General features: G+C 40.5%; 1 protein-coding gene across 2 annotated transcripts in view; it reads right to left on the bottom strand.

The window, feature by feature from the left end:
- FOCAD (focadhesin) overlaps positions 1–15,044 on the bottom strand; it is a 150,801-nt gene that overhangs the window by 121,685 nt on the left and 14,072 nt on the right. For both annotated transcript variants that reach the window (XM_089487868.1, XM_089487874.1), the window contains exons 6-9: positions 7,251–7,352; positions 5,222–5,426; positions 4,633–4,839; positions 810–897 (exon numbers count right to left, since the gene is read on the bottom strand). In XM_089487868.1, coding sequence (XP_089343994.1) covers positions 810–897; positions 4,633–4,839; positions 5,222–5,426; positions 7,251–7,352 — 602 coding nt within the window. The remainder of the gene's footprint in view (positions 1–809; positions 898–4,632; positions 4,840–5,221; positions 5,427–7,250; positions 7,353–15,044) is intronic.

Below are 15,044 nucleotides of genomic sequence, written 5' to 3'. Positions count from 1 at the left end.
AAATCAGCATACAAACTTGTAGCATCTTTGAGACTAACTGAAAAAAAGTTAGTAGTACTGTATGAGCTTTCGTAGACTTCAGTTGACTTCACATGCATCTGAGAAAATAGACTTAACTCTAGGAAAGCTCATGCTACCAACACCTTTCTTTCAGTTAGTCTCAGAGGTGCTACAAGATTCTTTTGCATACTGATTCCCAGACTAACACGGTTATGTCTAACACAGTACGTATGATGCATACTGTTTTTAAAAGTTCATTTGAAATTTTAAGGTTCTGGCATGCTAAAAATTTGGGGATTGAAATAAAATTACATTGAAGGTCAATGTAATTCTTGGGGAGGGGGAATTCCCTCATTCCTACCCCACCCCCATGGCTGCACACCAGGGTGAGGCAGCATACTAACGGATAGAGCAAAGGGTACTAGTTCAACGTTCTCACTGTCATGTTGTCTTTCTACATGCACACAACTGAGGTAATGCAGTACAGAGAAGCTACAATTCAAGCATTCTATAAGTGATGCAATTGCCGACACATGGGACTAGAACATGGTGTAGGGAACAGCTGGTGTGAAGTAACTCTTACAAGCACCTACAGCAACTCTTCTGCTTCCCCCATCTCCACAATAGATACAAAAATGCTATAAGGAAATAATATATTTTTCCACTAGAAATATATTTTTAATGAATTGCAAACCTAGAAACATGAGAATTAACACATTCCAACTTACATTTCAGGTTGTTGTTTTTGATAAAATGGACAAGAAGTATATTGAAGATGGTTTTGTTTTGTTTTGTTTTAAGAACCTTACCTAGTTTTAAGATCAGCTTTTGTTGATTGGCTGGAGCCTGCAACAGAAGGAAGCCTAATCCAATTATGGCCATTTCAAATGGAAAGTCCTAAAGAACAGGGAAAAATATTCCAGTTGTTTTTTTCATCCTTTATATCCTGTAGAAAGAAACAATCTTAACAATACCTTATATCCTCATTTTCCACATAGTGTGCTGAAAAATATACTGTTTGCTCAAGTCTGATCTCTAAATATATAGTAACCTTCTAGCTGAGATGCAGTCACTGTGGCCGTCTTTTTTCCTGCAAAGCTCTGATAGCCTTGACTGTCCAAGATCTGCTGTTACAGACTGCCAAAATAAAGCTGCTTCGGGTCTCTTTGGAGGTATGCTATTTAAATGATGCATGCATCCTAAGAATCCGGAAGCTGCACCAAAGCTGCACTCCAGTGCTTAGGAATGGAGTGTGGCTTTGGCGCGACCTCCGGACTCTTAGGACCCATGCATCATTTAAATAGCATACCTCCAAAGAGACCCGAAGCAGCTTTATTTTGGCAGTCTGTAACAGGCACTTGACACTTTCTAAGGACCTGGGTCATAGTTTCACAGGAAGGAGTAAGGGCAAGATTCCTCTCACATGAACCTGAGTAGTACCACCCTTGTTCTTAAAGCCCTATTCCTGCTCTCTGGAACTATCAGCCTGGCAGATTTTGTTTCATCTGCTCCTGGGATGCAATAGTGTAGCAGCTATTTCAATCCTCAATATAGCAGAAGAGCAGAGTCCTAGGCATAAGAGACATATTCAGAGATTGCAAAGGGTGCGGCTGTTCACAACTGTTCTACTCTGGAACATTGCATAGTCTTTTTCTCTGTACTACAGGAAGATACAGGTGAAATAAAAGCAGTAGCATCACTGGGGGGATGTGGAGGGTTTGGACCGCACCGGGTGACACCGCACCGGGTGACACAGTCAGGGGACCCTGCCTCGCCCCTCCTTGCTGTGCTCGGTATTCCTTGGGAGAACTGGGCTGCAGCAAGGAGCTCCTTACAGAGGCCCAGTTCTCTCTTGAAGAAAACTGAGCAGCACAGACCTCCACTTGTACCCCTAAACAGCATGGTCTAGAGCAGGGGTTTCTGTTCCATGTGCACTTCCCAGGTGTTACAATCTACCCCATCTCCCTCACACACACACACCCTAGTAGCATTACTCCTAAACACCATTAACTTGTAAGACATAGGGCTGGCCTCTAAGGGGCTCCGCCATAGAAACTGATTCTAAATAGGGGTTCCACAAATCAAAAAGTTTGGGAACCCTTGCTCTAGAGGGACTTTTGAGAAATTATGAGCATCCTGCAGAGTAGTGGAAGCTGAGACTCTTGGCTTTCACACATGGGCCCAAGTTCAAAGGAGGGATAGGAAAGTCTTCAATCTCTAACCTTCAAAACTACTACTAGTCACTGAAGACAACACTGAGATAAATGGACCAAATGTCTCACTAACAGGCCAATAGTTTGTTTACTACGAACAACTCTACACAGTGTAGGAACGTTAGGGCACTGTTTCCTTTTAACTTTGTTGTTTATCTTATTCCATATGGATGAACTCAGTGCTAGGACATGAATGAGGTCCTCCAGTTATTTTGACTTGTAACACCCATCAGCACCACACAGCATGGCCAACTGATGATGATAGTAATACTCCTAAAAGCTGGAAGGCCAAATGTCCCTCGTCCCAAAAATAGGCCAAAGGTTCTCCTAACTGCTAAACTTGAAAAAGCTTTTCACCGATAATCCTTTGGGTTCCAGTATTTCTACATCTTCTCAGGGCTATTAGTATCAGTTTGATATTTCTTTAATATGTTTTGTTGCAACCCTGCTGATGAGACATCTCCAACCCTCTGTCCTCCACTGCTCTGCTCAACTCCTGCAAACTCACACTCATGATCTCTTTAATAGAGTCCATCCATCTTGCATGTGGCCTTCCTCCATTTGTACTTCCCTCTACCTTTCCTAGCATTACTATTTTTTCCAATGACTCATACTTTCTCATGATATGTTCAAAGTACGACAACCCGAATTTTGTCATCTTGGCTTCTAGGGGGATTTCTGGCTTGATCTGCTCCAGGACCTATTTATTGGTCTTTTTGTCTATGGAATCCTTAGCACTCTTCTCCAGCACCACATTTCAAATAAGTTGATTTTCTTTCTATCCTCCTTAATTGTCCAGCTCTCACATCCATACACTGCAACAGGGATTACAATGGCTTGTACGATTCTGACTTTTGTGCTCAGTTGTATATCCTTGCATTTTAGGATCTTCTCAAGTTCTTTCATAGCTGTCCTTCTCATTCTTAATCTTCTTCTGATTTCCTGGCGGCAGTCTCCATTTCTATCAATGTTTGATCCCAAGTATGATAATTCTTTTACTAGTTCTATTTTTTGTTGTCTAATTCAAATTTGTGTAGGTTCTCTGTGGTCATTATTTTTGTTCAGCAATAGGCCTGCCTTTACACTTTCTTTCTCAATCTTTCTTAGTAGCTGTTCCAGGTCTTTGAAGTTTTCTGCTAGTATTATGGTATCATCTGCATATCTCAGACTACTGATATTCCTTCCTCCTATTTTCACTCCTCCTTCTTCTGTGTCCAAGCCTGCTTTTCTTACAATATGTTCTGCATATAAGTTGAACAAGTAGGGTGATAAGATGCATCTTTGTCTGACTCTTTTGCCAATTGGGAACCATCCTATTTCTCCATGTTCTGTCCTCTCGGTAGCCTCTTGTCCCCGAGTACAGATTCCTCATCAAGACTATCAGATGTGTTGGCACTCCCATGTCTTTAAAGGCGTTCCATAGCCTTTCATGATCTATGGAATCAAAAGCTTTGCTATAGTCTATAAAGAACATGCTGATTTTCTTTTGGAACTCTCTGGTGTGCTCCATTACCCATCATATGTGTACCAGAATGTGTACCAGAAAGCAAAACCAGGAACAAATAACTTTAGACCCTGGGACCAAATCCTGCCCTATTGGCACTCCAACCCAGTCATTTTTAATTCCCCTAATGGGGCCACAAGAGCTGGTATGGTGTAGTGGTTCGAGTACTAGACTAGTACTCTGGAAAACTAATCTCTGGTCAGTCACAAAAGCCCATTTGATGTCCTTGGGTAAGTCACACTCTCCCAGCCTCAGAGGAAAGCAAAAACAAACCCCCTCTGAACAAATCTTGCCAAGAAAATCCCTTGGTAGCAATAGCAATAGCATTTATATTTCTATAACACTTAATAGTGAACTCAGCACTCTCTATGTAGTTTACAATTTGTAAGCTAATTACTCCCAACAAGCTGGGTACTCATTTTACCAACCTACAAAAGTATGGAAGGCTGAGTCAACCTTGGAGCCCTGGGATCAAACTCACAACCTTGTGACTGCAGTACCAACATTTAACCATTGCGCCACCAGGGCTCCTTCATAGGGTTGCCATAGCTCAGAAATGACTCAAAGCACACAATAACAATGAAGCCACCCCTTTTCCCCATGACACTACTGCTTTATAGTTTTCTAGTTTTTCTATGGATATTTTCCCATTCTAAAAGACTGAAATGTCTCTTCTGAGATTTTCTTAAACTGGTAGAAAGAGTTCCAAGTAGTAGATTTTGGTCGCACAGTTATGCCTTTTTCCCCATCCACCATTAGAATGCAGCCTTGAAGAACTTATCTGAAATTGAACTCTTCTGAAATGTGGCCCTCTGGACTGAAAATGGTTCCACCCCATTACCTTAAGCAGTCTGCAAACTGCTATCTTAAATAGATGCTGCATCTTTATAAATTAGTTCTCTCTTCAGTACCTACCTCTTTCAGAAGCTCCACATTTTCTTCCATTAAGCAAATTAAAGATGAACATTCCCCTGTGATCTGCAGGGAAACCTCACAGAAGCACAGAAGTTGCAGGGAGAGCTGGCATAACTGTATTTTCCAAACATTAGGGTAGCGTAGCAGACTCTGGAATAACTCTTGCAGAAAAAGCAGTGTCTCTGTGACCTGTGGCAGATCTTTTACCTGGAGAAAAGACAGAAGAGAGCTAGTCATACATGGTTAGCACAATGTATCTGCCCTTCTGGCCAGAAGCTCCCACACACACACACCATGTGACACCAAGGAGTAAAAATCTAGTCTATCGCCATTTCTGCATAGACCATAATACTCTGGAAGCGGCTGAGGGTATCCTAGACCCATAGCTGCATCCTCTAAGTGGCAACACAACAACAACTATCACAACAATTAGTCCAGTTGGTTTATGTACATGGAACTGGCAGGGATGTGGGAGAATGTCATCCTGTTCTTTGCCTCAGGCAGCTGAAAGTTTTTGGCTGGTCTGCTCTATCTCCACTAAGCCAAGTGCTCTTATAACATACATGAGGAATATAGCAGGAACTCTCACCTGACGATGTGGAACCAAGTCACAAAACAGCTGAAGGAGGTGGCACTTGAGGGCAGTGGGTTCTTCTTTGCTCCCAAGCTCATGTGGCTGAAGCAAGACTCGAAGTAGGGCCATTCGTAATTCAGCATGTTCTCGCAGCTGGCAAGGCTCACAGTAGAGGTACCTTAGAAATGGCCTCATTATAGAAACACAGGAATTTTCTGTGCTGCAGTTGAAGAAATGTACTTTATCAACAACATGGAACCCCAAACGCAAAAGGAGAACCAGGAAACAAACAAAGTTTTTATCACAATATCTGTAACTTTGCTGATGTAATAACCAAAATAGGCTAATTAAGAAAATGGGAAATGTTTTTAACATAATTTTAACTATTAGATTAATTTTACTATTAGATTGTTAACTATCATAAGCTTTTATGCACAAGTGTAGGGTATAAACTCAATAGAGGCGGCAGGAAAAGGAGTATTGGCATTGTAACCCTTTACACTGAGTGAAACATGTCTAAATACAAAAAGCACAAAGATATCAATTTGCACCATTTCCCTCCTACCATAGACTTACCAGCAGAAGCCCTTTGTAACACATCCTGTTCTGGAGGGATAGGATTCTGTATGTCATTTATTCTATGTTGTAATTTTTGATTTCACTCATTTGTTTGGTAGCTGAATGGCCTATAGCCCAAGCAATAATAATAATAATAATAATAATAATCTACTACTACTACTGTTCTGTGGAGTCCCCAAACATAAGGAGCAGTTTTCCAAGTGGTATAAGGAACAGCACTAGGTAGATGAGAGACAAAATGCAAGTGCTCCACCTCATACAATCATAGAGTTGGAAGAACCATCAAGTCCAACCCTCTACCATGTAGGAATACACAATTCAAGCACTCCAGCCCTGACAGATGGCCAAAAACTTCCAAAGAAGGAGACTCCACCACTCTCTAAGGCAGCATATTCCACTGTTGAACAGCTCTTACCGTCAGGAAGTTCTTCCTAATATTTAAGAATCTCTTTTTCTGTAGCTTGAATCCATTGCCCCATGTCCTATTCTCTGAAGCAGCAGAAAACAAACTTGCTCCATTCTCAATATGACACCCTTTCAAATATTTAAACATGGCTATCCTATGAACTCTTAACTTTTTCTTACCCAGGCTATCCAGCTCCCTAAGCCACTTCACATAAGGCATGGCTTCCAGACCTTTCACCATTTTGGTCACCCTCCTCTGGACATGCTCCAGCTGGTCAACACCTCACATCAGAATAATTTCAATTTGCTAATGCAAAACCTCAAGTGGATACAATACCTTGAGGTGTAGCTACAGGGCAGGCAAAATGAGGATTCTTCCGCCTAAATAAGAAATCTGCCCCCCCTCCCCCCATGAAATTTTCCTTCAGTCCCAAAGTTTCCAGCACTAAGTGACACACTGAAAATCATTCACACCTAGAACTCTTCTGTTGGCTGTGTTCACATTCCCTTGGTAACTATGCCTGCCCCTTTTCTTTGGCTGTCTAAAATACGTTTTTAAATGTTCACATGAAGTTTTAAGTTTCTGCAATGCTAGAAAACTGGGGATTGTATTAAAAATTGGAAGGGCAGAATTCTTGTTTGTGGCAGCAACACCCTCATTTTCCTCCCCACCTGCCACAGTTATACCCCTGCAACCCTTGCCTTGTAGTACCTTGTAGGCACTAAAGTCATATGACACAAACACACTTGACAATTTTAGGTCATATCCACCCCTTGCTACTAAGGAACTGGAAGAATGCTGCACCATGTTGAAGAGAAAAGTTAGAAGGCAAATGCAAGGTATTTATTTGTTCTTGTACCCAATTCTTCTCCCAAGATGTTTACAATGAATAGAGGAGAATTACACACATTTTTACAGATGAATATATTGCATCTTTACAGATGTATGTAAAAATACACTTTCTGCCTGTCTATGGCTCAGGGATTTTGTGTTGCCAGAGGTATGGTATAGTTATTCCCTCATGCTCAGATAATGCACATAGAGGCTGCTTTCTCCTACCTTTCTGGGCAATGTTGGAAAAATGTTGTCATGTGCTGCAGAAGAATGGGCCAGCAGTCAGGTCTGTTTTCAAGAACAGTAATCAGGGGATGAGGGGAGTTCCTGGAAATTATTAAAAAATAACATTAAAGAAATTATGGAATATGTAGCTTTGACTAACATACATATAAATAGAACTACAGGTAAGGAAACTTGGATTTTTGTATATATTTTGTATATATTTGCTCAAAACATAGAAATCCTAAGTTTTTCTATTCTCATTCTTCCTACCTGAACAAGTCCAAGATATTTTGGTGCCTGAGTCAAAAGATATGATGAGGCCTGATAGGAGACAAAGCTGCACTGTTGAGTTCATCAGGTGCTGGAAGGGCAGCCTTATCTCCTGATGAGGAAGCTTTTGCTGCCATCCTTCAGCTACCACTGTGCTCTGAGGCCTTTTCACACTGCACAGTTATACTACTATGATTCCACTTTAACTGCCATGGCTACATCCTAAGGAACCCAGGGGTTTGTTATTTGGAGAATTACTATAGCTTTCTGGCTGAGAATTCCAAATGTCCCTCCCTAAATTGTCAATCTCAGGATTTCATAGCATGTGGCCACGGTAATTAAAGCAGAATCACAGTGCTATAGTGTGACATTACATTCTGTCAATCTAAGTGGCTGTTTCAAGTCATTTCAGACTTATTTTAACCCTACAGAGCACATATCACAGGGTTTTCTTGGCAAGATTTGTTCAGAAGGGGTTTGTCTTTGCCTTTCTCTGAGACTGAGAGAGTGTGACTTGCCCAAGGTCACCCAGTGGGTTTTCATGAGTAGGGATTTGAAACCTGGTCTCCAGAGTCATAGTCCAATACTCAAACCACTTCACCACAATGGCTCTGTGACTGTTATACTGGTATAAATCACCAAGAGGATTCCAATTAATGGCTACAATCTTATATATACTGATCTGGGAATGTATATATGTTGTATTAGACATACATAGGATTGCACCATGTTACATGTTTGTAACATCATTGCTTTCATTTCCAGTTTTCAGAAGTCCTGTGCGATACAGTGGTTAGGGTGGTGCACTTGAGAAATCGAGATTCAATCCCAGTCAGCCGTGAAACGTATGGGGGCCATGTCTGCACAGTCTAATAAAATGGCCTCCCCCATCCTTTCAGTGGGGAGATCAGATGACACACAGGTCAAACTCTGGTTCTGGTGTGAACAGACTGGACGACATCTGGCCTATTCAGCACCAGAAGCAGCGTATATCCTTCTTAAAGCATATTAAAATACCTTCCTGTTTGCTCCAGATTCCATAAGATTCAGAGGTCTCTATTCCAACTTTCATTGTCTGTTTAAAATGTGTCCCACTGAGCCGCCCCATGCCACTGCCACTGCCTGCTTGCTCTGAGGTCATAGAAGATATCTTCTACAGCATGGCATGTGAACAAAAGTAATGATAGTGAAATAGAAAGGTGTGGCACAGCACAGAATACTGTGTACCAGAGCTCCAAAACTCTCAAAAAATTGGAAAGATCCTCTGAACAAAGTCCTCAATATATGAGAATCGCACTGCAACAGACTTGCAGCATATGTACCGCAAAAGACAACAAAACAGATGTTCATGACAGGGGAGGAAAGCATGAAACCCTTCAGCCCTTGCCAAAAGTGCTACAAGATCCCTTTGCATACTGATATTCCAAGCTAACACTGCTATGTCTCTGAATTATAAATTCAGTGACAGATTGCTTCTCATGTACAAAGAAACAATGTCAGTGGTTGTCGTGTATTTTTATGTATATAGCTCTGAACCTGGATTACCTCTACAACTCAGTACTGCCCTTTACATTTTTACACATTTCTCCTGGAGTATTCCTCCTGCTCTGAATTTTAATTTCCAGTAGAGAAACAAGGCTTCAAATGTCAATACTAGCACGTACCTCATGAACAATTTAGCAAACTATTTAATCATTTATTTATTTGAGTTATAACCTGCCTTTTCTCCAGAACTGGAACCCAAAGAGGCCCACAATATGATGAAAAAATCAAGTACAAATAAAAACACAATACTATTAAAACAGCACAATGCAAAGTATTTTTAAAGCACATCAATTCAAGTAATAATTAAAAAATAACAAGTAGACCACACACCAGATGAGACACCACCAAAAGCAAAAGCCAGCTATAATTATGCAAATGTACTCCTGGCCACCCCTGAAATCTGGGTATTCAGGCTCAGAGCTGATTCCAGAGGTATACACAAATTATGAGCCTGCATTTTAGGGACAGCTGGAGCTTCTAGGAGTTGAAGTCCAAAAACATCTGGAAGGTTTGGGAACTACTGCACCACAGTACGATCTGTGTGGGATCTGTTCCCATGGTTATTGTGAATAAGTGAAACCACAGTTAACAGTGAATGTTCTATTTCTGGCAAAAGTTGACCTCAGACTTAGGCTGGAGGACCTCCAGATGCCTAGAAAGGTGGTCCCTCTATGCATCTGGAGATTCTCTAGCATGACCCTATGATCAACTTCTGGTGGATACATACATACCAGAAGCTGACCATAGAGTCATGCTAGAGTACCTCCAGATGCCTAGAGACCTTTTTCCCCCCTCCAGATGGAGGTAAGTGAAACTACAGTTACCGATCCTCTAGCATGACATCATGGTCAACTCTCACTGACCATAGAGTCATGCTGGAGTACCTCCAGATGCCTAGAGAGACCGGTTTTTCTGGACATGGTTAAGTGAAACTGGAGTTATCAGTCCCAGAGATGCAAAGGCTATACTGTATGGACAACAGCAAAGTGTTTGGAAGCACAATAGCAGAAATGAAAATAAGTGTAACTAATCAGAACCAAAGATAATAAATGTTGAGGAATAATCAGTAGTTTGAAACTGTTGCATCTAATTAAACAGGGAGGATATGACTAGTGATATCAGGAACTGAAACATGTCCATAGGAGGGCGACTAACTTGGTAAAGGGTCTGGAGACCATGCCTTATGAGGGGAGACCTAGGGAGCTGGGTATGTTTAGCCTGGAAGGGATGGTTAAGCGGTGATATGATAGTCCTGTTTCAAGGGATGTCATATTGAGGACAGTTTTCTGCTGTTCCAGAGAGTAGGACCCAGAGCAACAGATGCAAGCTACAGGAAAAGAGATTCCACCTAAACATTAAGAAAAACATCCTGACAGTAAGAGCTGTTACAGTGAAACACACTCCCTTGGAATCTTCTTTGGGGGTGTTTAAACAGAGGATGGATGGCCATCTGTTGGGGGATGGCAGGAGGATGGACTGGATGACCCTTGTGGTCTCTTCCAATTCTATGATTCTAAGTACTGAAATAGTGAAATTCTTTGATTTAGCTGGGTTGAGATTACTGTACAATTATGCCTGCAAGATATATAATAATTGCAGTTGAAGGTTTTTTGTTAGTTGTTATGGAAAATACAGATAATAAAATAAATATATTTAACTATGGTGGGTTACAAAATGCCAGAAAGTTACAGCACAAAGACTGATCCCAAATGACAACCTGAGAGATTTTCTTGCCTGAGGTGTCCCTTGCTCTGCAATCCATATAAAGAGACTAACTAGCTTGTCACTTGAATTTTAGTACAACTTTCCTTGATCTTCCACTATAGTTGAAGCAGCAGAATAGATTTTTAAAAAGCCTAGGGCAGATTACATGACATACAGGGCTTTGTTCCCCAACAGAGGAAAACAGCAAAAGAACTCATCAGGAATGGTCATGGTTGCGCCCAGCAGCTGCCACCTGAAGCAGTCATCTCACTCTGCCTAATAGTAGGCAGAGTTCCTTAACTGTCCAGCTCTCACATTCATACATGGTAATAGGGAACACAATGCCTTGTGTGATTCTAACTTTTGTGCTCAGTGGCATAGATTTGCATTTTATGATCTTGAATTTTGACTACAAAAATTCAAATTATTAAAAAACTGAAGAATACCAAAATAAAAACAAAATAATCTCTGGATGCATTTTGGAAGAAGCCTTGAAGTGGTCTCTAGAATATTCTGAATGTTTTTCTTTGCTCATGCTATGCTTACCTGACCTGGTTGTTTCATTTAATAAATGTGTATCTTTAGCTCTGAATAAAAAGTCTGATGAAACATTCAAGCATTCTTCTTTTTTGTGGTTCTTTCTGTCATATTTCTGCCTCGGTACCAGTTTCTGTTAAAGAAGTAATGCTCAGGAACACATCTACTTCATTAACTGAGGTATATCTGTAAGACTGGCTCTTAATAAAAATAAATTGTTTTTTTTTTTCTGGTGTCCCATTCATTCATCAATGCAACAGTATTTCTGATTTCTATGCATGTTTATGAAAGCTGAACAGTGAAGAAAGCTGACATAAAGATAATCAACACATTTGAAATGTACAAGAATCTTCTACTGATACTATAGACTGCTACAAAAACAAATGAATGGGTCTTAGAGCAAATACGAACAAACTCTCACTAGAAGAAGCAATGAATACTAAAAAGAGTCTGACATACTTTGGACATATCATGAGATGACATGACTCACTGGAAAAGATGATAATGGCCTGTTACAGACAGCCAAAATAAAGCTGCTTCGAGGCACATTGGAGGTATGGTGTTTCAATGATGCATGCGTCCTAAGAGTCCAGAAGTCGCGCCAAAGCCATGCTCCAGCCCTTCAGGACTGGAGCGTGGCTTTGGTGTGGCTTCTGGACTCTTAGGACGCATGCATCATTGAAACACCATACCTCCACTGTGACTCGAAGCAGCTTTATTTTGGCTGTCTGTAACAGGCCATTGTTTGGTAAAGTGTAAGACTGTAGGAAAAGGGGGAGACCACACTACAGTCTGTCCTTGCTTTACGTGAGGGATCCATTCTGGACTCCCGCGTGTAAAGCAAATACCGTGCATGCTCAAACCCCATTTAACTGAATAGGGCTCGTACATATGGCAGTGTGGTGTAGTGGCGCTGCGCATGCACCACAAGCGCACCCCCATTTGTCACAATGAGATGCGCCACCCCTTGCACCCAGCGTGCTCCTGCATGGCTGTCAGCATATGCTGAAAACTGTGTATGATACGGGCACACTGTACAAGTAGATTGATTCAATCCAGGAAGCCACAGTGTTGAGTTCACAAGATCTGATCAAGGATCTCGGAGGTCTTTCATTCTTGGGTTGCCATGATTTGACAACAAATAATAATAAATCACATTCACTGTCTCTCTGGTTTTGTTTTACATCATCCCATATAAAAACACATCCTGAAGTTAGCACATATTATTAGCAATGTAACATACACAAGGCTTTTCAGAGCCTTTTCACTAATACATATGTGGGTTTAAAAAACAAATAAGCTACTACACCAGACATAGGAAACCTGCAATCCAAGGCAACTTTCAGCCTAATTTCAAAAGGCCCCTGTAAGCAACGAGTTCTGATCCCAGCAACAGCCCTCTAGTCCTACTTCAACAGTTTAATAGGGTGAGAGAAAGAAGGTGACAGAGAAAGGGGTCACACAGGGAGAGACAGGAGAGGGAAGAGAAAAGGCAGAAAAAGGGTGGGCTTAGCTACATTTGATTCTGGCTCCATCCTGAATTCCCAACAGAACACTTCAAAGAGAAGTTATGGATATGAAGGGTACTTACAAGTGCCCACTTAAATGTCAAATTCCATGTTCCTGACAGATCAAGAACACTTTGTTAAAAGAATAATCCCCCTCCTACATTCCTTGCCAAAGCTCCATTTTCTAAAAAAGAATCAACAACTAGTGTAGATGCTGGGGAAGCTATGCACATTGTACTTATTATTATTAACATTTACTTATAGAGCGCTGTAAAGTTTGCATTTTACATTGTACTGTACATTGTACAGCAAAAAGCAAACAACACCACTCATACAGAGTTTGTGAAGGATATATTGGTGGCTCATTTGTGGAGATTTCGTTGCATTATATATTATGAACACTATATATATTATAGTGTGTGTGTGTGTGTGTGTGTGTGTGTGTGTGTGTGTGTGTGTGTGTGTACACATTATATATTAAGAACACTACGTAACAAAACATACTGTGCCAACAAGTTCTATAAATCCTATTGAGCTTCATGAGTGTAACACTTAGAATCAACAATGTAGTTTAAACCCTTAGATCAGCACCATTTTGTCTCTGCGTATATGTGGAATGGAGGTTGGCGGCAGCAAGTTCTGCTTCACAATGGCAGCACAAAATGATTAGGAGTTTAACTATCTACATACATCTGTTCAAAAGCAAGCCCCACTGAGCTTGATGGGAGTTAAATGTTGAGAGTCAGTGTAATGTACCTCCACTTCTTCACTGGAATTCCCCATAGAAGGTAAGAAATTAACAGAGAACTGTAGGATAAACAAATTTATTATAAGGTGAAAAAAAGTTTACTTTTAAAGCATGAGAGCTGAAGGAAAGAAGGAAATGAATCTGGATTGAAAGAGTTGATACAAATGTTGAAATTGATTTTAATTACATGTATGTCTTTATATGTTAGGGCAAGAATTTTGGTGTGTTTTAGGTTGTGATGAATGTGTAAATTGTATTAAAAATTATTTTAAAAAACAAAAGATGTTACTGCCCCTCTCTTTAAATACCACCTATTCTCCTCCTTCTGTCCAAGGGAGAATAACTTAATTTCAAAAGCAAAGCAAGTAGACATTTGAACATTTGGATTATCTCTAGATATACCATCTGCAGAAGGGGTGTAAGAAGCATAATTTCTACATCAATTTGAGTTTTAAACTTTGCTCGTTTTAGCATGAGGAGGAGGAAAAACACTGATTTCTCTGTATACATAAGGAAAATAATAGAATTATTTAACTTGAGCCTGCTTGAAAATGGGAAGGACAAAGCCTTAGATCACTGAAATGAGTGGGTCCCCTGGCCTTGACTTAAAAAAGGTTGTCCACCTGTTATATATTTCCCATAATGTCATGGGTGGGGCAATCAATGAAAGTTTTCTAGCTCGCCTCTTTTTCTGTTTAATATGAAAAATCAGTAGAAAATCCTGGATGTTTCACAAATAAGAAAGTAGGATAAACAGCAAAAAAAAAAGGCAATTATCTCTTCCAACTCTAGGATTCTATGGTTCTATGACTCTATGAAATAATTTCATAACTCTGGAACTAAAACCTGAGGTATCTAAATTATTGTGCAGGAGTAATGGGGGTGGCAACACAATTGGCTGCTTATTGATGGGGTTTCCCATGAAAAGATGTCCTCTAACAAGGATTCAGAACCACAGCAGCAAGGGATTTGGAGCAATGTGGTATGACAGACACTGTCGAAGGCACTATTCTCTTGCTACAATTGCAGTTTAAAACCCACATGTGATAAAGTCTATAGGCACCACAAAGAGATAATAAAACAGGACTAACAAAACCCTTAGTCAGCAAAACCACAACCTAATGCCAGCGGAACAGGCACCTTGCAAGGAGGACCTAAACCCAAGATCCATCTGGTTCATGCATATCCAAATCTTGCTTTGTGCGATACAAAGAAACATGATGGCTAGTAATATTTTCAGAAGCTGAAAAAAAGTGACAGTCTCTCAGCCTTGGAAATCTTAACGGAGATAGGCTTCTATAATAACAAAATGATCATATCAAGGCTCAGAAAGAGAAATAAGGTGAAAGCTTTCCTAACTAGAAAATTCGACAGAGCCTGTGCTACTAGATCTGGCACCAGAGCCACAGTCATGTTACATGTGTTGTGCCATGACTGAATCCCTATCTTTTGAACGTGAATTTTCTGTTGAAATTTTCTTTT

Source organism: Sceloporus occidentalis, unplaced genomic scaffold (genome assembly GCF_023333645.1).
Source record: "Sceloporus occidentalis isolate IW3139 unplaced genomic scaffold, rSceOcc1.0.p SCAF_1, whole genome shotgun sequence".
NCBI lineage: Eukaryota > Metazoa > Chordata > Lepidosauria > Squamata > Phrynosomatidae > Sceloporus > Sceloporus occidentalis.
Note: the sequence above shows the minus strand (reverse complement) of the source record. Positions and strands in the feature narration are given on the sequence as shown.